At 34.0% G+C, this 6,697-nt stretch overlaps 4 protein-coding genes across 4 annotated transcripts; 3 read left to right on the top strand and 1 right to left on the bottom strand.

Annotated features, from left to right (window-relative positions):
• Positions 1-56: 56 nt before the first annotated feature.
• NAEGRDRAFT_75679 (uncharacterized protein) lies at positions 57-674 on the bottom strand (the record flags this gene model as incomplete). The annotated part of the gene is made up of 1 exon (XM_002669389.1): positions 57-674. The coding sequence occupies one exon, from the start codon at positions 672-674 to the stop codon at positions 57-59; it is 618 nt and encodes a 205-aa protein (XP_002669435.1).
• A 762-nt stretch (positions 675-1,436) lies between these two features.
• On the top strand, positions 1,437-3,791 carry NAEGRDRAFT_54250 (uncharacterized protein; the record flags this gene model as incomplete). Its single annotated transcript, XM_002669360.1, has 1 exon — positions 1,437-3,791. One exon carries the CDS (start codon positions 1,437-1,439, stop codon positions 3,789-3,791), a length of 2,355 nt encoding a protein of 784 aa, XP_002669406.1.
• Positions 3,792-3,916: 125 nt separating this feature from the next.
• Positions 3,917-5,227, top strand: NAEGRDRAFT_75681 (cinnamyl-alcohol dehydrogenase; the record flags this gene model as incomplete). Its single annotated transcript, XM_002669361.1, has 1 exon — positions 3,917-5,227. The coding sequence occupies one exon, from the start codon at positions 3,917-3,919 to the stop codon at positions 5,225-5,227; it is 1,311 nt and encodes a 436-aa protein (XP_002669407.1).
• Positions 5,228-5,514: 287 nt separating this feature from the next.
• NAEGRDRAFT_75682 (uncharacterized protein) lies at positions 5,515-6,654 on the top strand (the record flags this gene model as incomplete). Its single annotated transcript, XM_002669362.1, has 2 exons — positions 5,515-6,216; positions 6,364-6,654. 2 exons carry the CDS (start codon positions 5,515-5,517, stop codon positions 6,652-6,654), a joined length of 993 nt encoding a protein of 330 aa, XP_002669408.1.
• Between the last annotated feature and the right edge of the window lie 43 nt (positions 6,655-6,697).

Genomic DNA, 6,697 nt, shown 5'->3' on the forward strand with positions numbered 1-6,697 from the left:
AAATCGTAATTCGTTCATTTCAGAATATGAAAATTTAATGTCATTTGAGGTTGAAATCATTTATTCATCCTTTTTTGGAAATCTCTTTGCATAGGTGCTGATTTGCTTCGAATTCTTATATCTCTTTCATTTGATTGATAATTTTCAAGTGTATCAACTGTGTCAATTGTCATTCGTCTCGAGTTTCGTTTAAAAGCCAAGTTTTCATTCGAAAGAATGGAACCTCTCCTTACCACTTTATCAGTTTCAAACAGTGCTTCATCATAACTGGTTAAATCTGGAGAAACTGAGAATACACTATCACAAACTGAACTAATTGTTTCTACCCAAGTAGACGAATCTTCTCCATCTTTGCTGTCTTTACTCCCAGATGATGGAAATGTATAACTGTTCAAGGGTGATGCACTTGTATGATTGTTCTCACTATGATTTGATGAAATAATGTTGTATAAATCGGACGAAACTGGAGAGAAACTATTCCCACTACCAGAAAGACTAATGTCTTTTGATTTGGAGAACGAAGATCCCAAAATATCGAGCTGGACTGAAGAAGCTGAAATTGAGGTCAATGTATTCCAACAACCAAACGCAAAATTCGCAACCCACAAATAAACAAAACTAAAGGTTTCTAATATTAATTTTCTATACTCTTTCTCTTCAAATAGCAGAGACATTTCTTTTTATTTGGTTTCTCCTCTTGGACCCAACAATTATCTGAGAGGTTTCAGTCTTTTCTTCATTCACATCATTGGAAAGCATATCTCTTTCCATTTTCTCCATTTTTATCTTTTAACTTTCCAATAAAAGTTGTGAATTTCATGAAGGCTAGTCTATTACTTCAATCTCTCTTGATATCAAGGTCTATTTATGGATCTACTAGTTTCGAATAAAGTGAGATAGTTTAATTGAATCAATAAAACAGTGTTTATGTTATGAATTGGCCAATTCACCGTATTTTCTATTAATTTCTCCTTTTTTTTTTTATTATTAATTTTAAAAAATTGAAATTAATTTATTTATAAATTTTCTGAATTAAGGTTGCATTTGGAAATTCTTGGAATTTGATTACTTTGAATTTCTTGTAATATTAAACTATTCGAAATTCCAAATTAGGTCTATCCGTTAGTGTGTTTCTTTGTAACCACAAATGTTCCCTAAACGGAAAGAAAGGTAATCCAAAGACACTTCAGTTTGTGAATGATGTAAAGACACACAACAAAAAAATGTCTTCACAACCAAAACATGTTTCTTCTTCAGTTTCGAATAATAACAATGCAACAGTTGTTCGAAAGCAATTGTCTACCGAGTAGGTTTATAATTAATGGATTGTTACCTTATCTATTGTTCTAATTCGAATATCTCTTGTCCAAAAACATAGAAATATAAAAGATTCGGCAGGTTTCGAACAATTAGAAAAGAAAGCTTTCATCAACGATATGAAAACAAGACAAATAACGCCGAGCCCTCTAACGATTTCATCATCTTCAAATCGTCCCGAAAAACATTCGAATAATAACATTAAAACTTGCTGCTTTGGAAGAAACTTTAGTTTACGAGTGAAAACTACTTTCGTATTAATTATAATGTTTCTCGGATTGATGGCACTTTGTCTGGGGATTTTACTAGCTGCCTTTTTCGTGGTTTTTCAAAATGTGGAATATCAACAAGCTAAAGAAGCAAGTAAACGAGTTTCTCGAGCATTATTGGACGATTTGAATTATTTACAGTCAAAAGTATTCGAATTTGGAGCATTTGATGATACAGTTTCCGTCTATGAAAATCTCACTCAGGAAAATATTGGAAATTACACTGAAATGTATTGGCACTGTGTTTATTTAAATAGTGTGAATGTGAATATGGCTTTTCTTTATTCGAAAGATGGAACTTTAATTACAAAAGTTCATTGCTTTAAGGGGCAAATGATAGAACAAGTTCCTGATGAGTTTTCAAGTTTGGAAAAGAATTCGTATGGAAATTTCTTTTTACAAGATATTGAAAATGTTTGGAGTAGGAAATCTGGAATTTTAATTCCAAAAAAGACAATTTTTGAGATGGCAACTTCTGATGAATCGAGGAATTTCCTTTCGAGTTATGAATCGAATGTGACGAATATTGTGTTGGTAGCTGCAATGCCAGTGCAGAGTACAAATTATGATTATTCGAGAGGTTTAGTCTTGTTTGCCAAGTATCAATTGGATGAACATGCTTTGGATATGGCTGAAAGAACTCAACTTTGCATGACCATGATGAATTTGAAAAACGAAACTGACCTCTATTCATTCAAGGAATCGATTGGATCGTTGGATACGAATGCATTTTCGAGTGGAACTGATTGGAAAGTAACAAATATTACAACCTCATCCTATTTAACTGATTGGATTGATAACGAATCGTCGTTGGTTCAGTTTTTGGACTCGAGTGAAGAAAATTCAGTGAAATTGAATAATCGTCAATGTTGGAAAGATAATATGAATGATGAAAGTTCTGTTTCCTTCAATGCTGGATCTCCTACCGATAGAATGGCTTCCTATCAAGCATTCTACACACTAGATGGAGAAAAGTCACTCATTATTCGATCCGATATTCCAAGAAAGACATTTCAAATAGGAATGGCATCATTTCTAGTTGTTTGGTCAGTCATGACTTTTATGATTGTTGTCATGTCAATTGCCATTGTCTGTTTTGTGGAAATGATAGTTCTGAGAAGAGTCATCTCACTATCAAGTACTGTACAACGTGTGCACGACACTGTTAATTATGCAATTAGAGCTCCAAAACTAGGAAATGATGAACTAGGTCAATTATCCAAAGATCTTAACACCATGCTCGGAGAGATTGAACATGTGCAAAATCAACTCGAAAAGGACAATACAGTGATGCAGGATTTATTGGAGAAGACTGCTCTCGAAGAGGCCAAGAGTAGATGCGTCATGAATAGTATTGACGATTTCATTGTAACTGTTGACTGCTCAAATGGCATGCTTCTCAATATCAACCTCTCATTTGAGAGTAGAATCTTGAGAAAACAGAGAGCTTCCGTAAATTTTGAAGCACTCCCCTTCAATCAAGCTGTCTTTGCCTATTTTAAGGAAATTCCATCATTGGAATTGCTTTTACAAAAATTGGAAAATCTTGCCACGACTGGATCACATTGGGAAACTACCATTCTATCAGGATTTGGATTGAATATTCCAGTACATGTCACTGCTAAAAGAATTAAGGTAATTATGGGTAAATTCACACGAGTGGATGCATACATGATTGTTGCCAGAAATTTGAGCGATCAAAACGAAATGAAACAAACCATCAAGAACAAACAAGATAAACTCGATGAAATGAAACAACATTCTGACTTTGACAGATACATGACAGATCCAATACTAAGACAACAATTTAAGGAATTTTGCACTAAGGAACGAGCTGAGGAAAATGTCATCTTTTTGGAACAAGTAATGGAATATAAGAAATTATCAAGAACTCACGAAAGAGCCAAGAAACAAAAGGAAATTATTGAAATGTTTCTTTCTGAAAATTCAGCAACACCAATCAATATTTCAAAACAAGTTTTTACAACAGAAGTGAAGAAAATTTTGGAAGGTTTTGGCCAATTACAACTTTTTGATAATTTAGAAACAATTATTAAGAGTATGCTCATTTTGGATAAGTTTAAGAGATTTATTTCACAATTTGAAACAAGTCAAATGACGACCATTGATACGGACAACATGTCTAGCTCAGGATCAATCGCATCAGATGCCAGTTATCAACACACTTTTACATCAACTGATTAATTTGGATAATAATTTAAACCCTTCCAATAAATTTAACACTAAATCTTTGAAATTCATGAATTAATAATTAAATTACAAAATACTGTAAATTATTAATAAAATCTAAAATTTTGAGATGAAAAAAAATGAACCAACAAGAAGGACCAAATTTTTCCCTCCTCGCTTCATCATCATCGGACAATAACTTTATCGGGATGAATACACCATCATCGTCATCATCAAATAATTCATCATCATTATCATCATTATCAAATAATATTCATGTTTGCGTTACTGGCGCAACTGGCTTTATCGCCACTCATCTCGTCTATCAATTATTAGCAAAGGGATATATTGTACATGCTACGGTTCGTTCCCTTGAAAGCGGAAGAAGAGAATTAATACAAAATATATTACAATTTGATCAGAAAAATTCAAAGGAGAAGGGAACAGGGTTATTGGTGAGTAGGGAATTGATGGAGAAGAATTTGGTGTGTTTTGAGGCTGATTTGCTCAAGTCGGGAAGTTTTGAGAAGGTAATTAAGGGATGTCGATTTGTTCATCACACTGCTTCACCTTTTAAGGTTGATGTTAAGGATCCACAGAGAGATTTAGTTGATCCTGCATTGAAGGGAACTTTGAATGTGTTGCAAGAGTGTGTTAAATTGAGAAAGAGCCAATCCAGTACTGATCCAGCAAGATTACAGAGAATTATGTTGACTAGCTCTATTGCTTCTATTGTTGAAACATCTGTTCCTGGAAAGGTTTATGATGAAACTGATTGGAATCTTGATTCTTCTGTGAATAATAATCCATATCTCTATTCGAAGGTTGTTGCTGAAAAGGCTGCTTGGACTTTAATGCAAGATGCTCAAGCTAAGAATGGTGATGACTTTTTGGAGTTAGTGACCTTGTGTCCTGCTGTTGTTATTGGACCTCCAATTAATCCAAAACTTATCAGTCAATCTCATGAAAGTATCATGTTGATGGCCAGAGGTGAATTCCCTGTTATTTTACCACTTGATTTTGCATTTGTTGATGTTAGAGATGTTTCCAAAGCTCATATCAATGCCATGGAAAAGAATATGGACGACAAGACATACTTTGCACCATCCAAGAAGCAACGTTTCGTTGTTTCAAATGGTGTCACAACCTCAATGAAGGATTTGGTGAATCACATGAGAGAAGCATTCCCTAATCCACCATACAAATGGAACAAGAATTTGCCAACTATTAATTTGACTGGATATCTTGGAATTGGTGTTGGTAAATTAGCTGCCTTGATTCAACCAAAAGGATTGAGACAATACTTGAACTCTGTGATGGGCAAACCACAATTCTTCAATAATAGCAAGATTAGGAATACTTTTAATTTGGACTTTATGAATTGGAAAGATAGTGTTACAGATTCTGTTAAATTTTTGGATGAAAATGGTTTCATCACTAGCAAGTTGTAATTTTATTAAAGTGTTTGTTGATGCACAAAATTGATAAAGACTAAGATTTTTGATTGTTGTGGAATTTTAAATCCTATCCGAGATTTCTGTTCTAGCTCCTCATGCATTCCAAGGTAGAGGGAAAGAGTTTCAAAGAGCTATTGTGATGGAAAGAAGTAAACAATAGCATGTCTCTGTTCAATTAGGTGCATAATTTTGTTTTCTAACAAATAAACTTGCTTCCGTAATGCTTACAAGGAATTCACACTTGCCAATTACTTGTACAAGCAAATCAAAGAAAGGAAAAAATGTATTCAAACAACAACAAGTGTCATTGTGGTTTAATTGCCAAGCAAGGAACGACCTCGAAGGGAGAAAATCAGGGTAGAAAGTACACCTCCTGTTCTAAAAGTATGACTGATAAGAGTCGATGCAAATTCTTCAAGTGGTTAGATTCATCAGAACAAACAGCAACAACCAACATATCATCTTCTTCATCATCCTTCAAAAGCAATAGCAAATTACAGCACAGTGAGCAGGCTTTTGATGATACTTTGAACAAGACGATACAATTGATGAATAGAGTGCTTCCTTCTTCCTTGTTATCATCAACAAGTGGTTCTTCTTCTTCATCATCAAATAACAAGTCTCCTTCCAACAACACTAATAGCCAGTGCTCATCTCTCACACTCTCACAATTGTGCTCCAGTATGGAAGACTTGAATATTGACAAAGATCTTTCAAAGCCTTCTTCTTCTCAAGCTATTGATAGAGACTTCATATTGAATGATAGTCTTTTTCCTTCTTCTTCTTCAGAAGCAAGCAAGAATAGTCTTCCTCTGATTGGAAACAATCAGCATAAAGGAGGAACATCATCTTCATCGTTACCAAATTCTCTCCTTGAAGAATGTATGCAAAAGGAATTAAATAGCAAACAATTGGAGGCTGTCTGTGCTAGCGAACATGATTGTGTATGTGTTTATAGTGGACCGGGATCTGGTAAGACAAAGGTAAGTTGTTGTTATTATTGGATGGTAGAGGGAATTAATAATTAATTATTTGATGAATATTCATCTTGTGATGATGTGATGAATTTTTTTTTAATTTTTATTTAATTTTTTTAAAAAATTCATAACGGTCATGGATCCAAATTTTAGACCATCACCAACAGGATTGCCTACTTGTGTATTGTTAAAGGAATTGAACCAAGGAATGTATTTGCCATGACTTTTACTAACAAGGCTGCTCAGGAGATGAAAACAAGACTTGTTCACCTTGTGAAATTGTACGATTTTCAAAAGAGAATTAATGCAAAGGATTTCAGTCATATTGGAACGTTTCATGCAGTTTGTGCTAATATTTTGAGAAATGAGATGCATCATTTGACTCGTATTGTTGGATTGGATCAGAAATTTATGATATTTGATTCGGAAGAGCAGCTGTCATAATTAGGAGCTTGTACAAGTCATCAACTAATCATTCCATTAGAAG

The sequence above is a fragment of the Naegleria gruberi genome (genome assembly GCF_000004985.1).
Source record: "Naegleria gruberi genomic scaffold NAEGRscaffold_83, whole genome shotgun sequence".
Classification (NCBI taxonomy): domain Eukaryota; phylum Heterolobosea; class Eutetramitea; order Acrasida; family Naegleriidae; genus Naegleria; species Naegleria gruberi.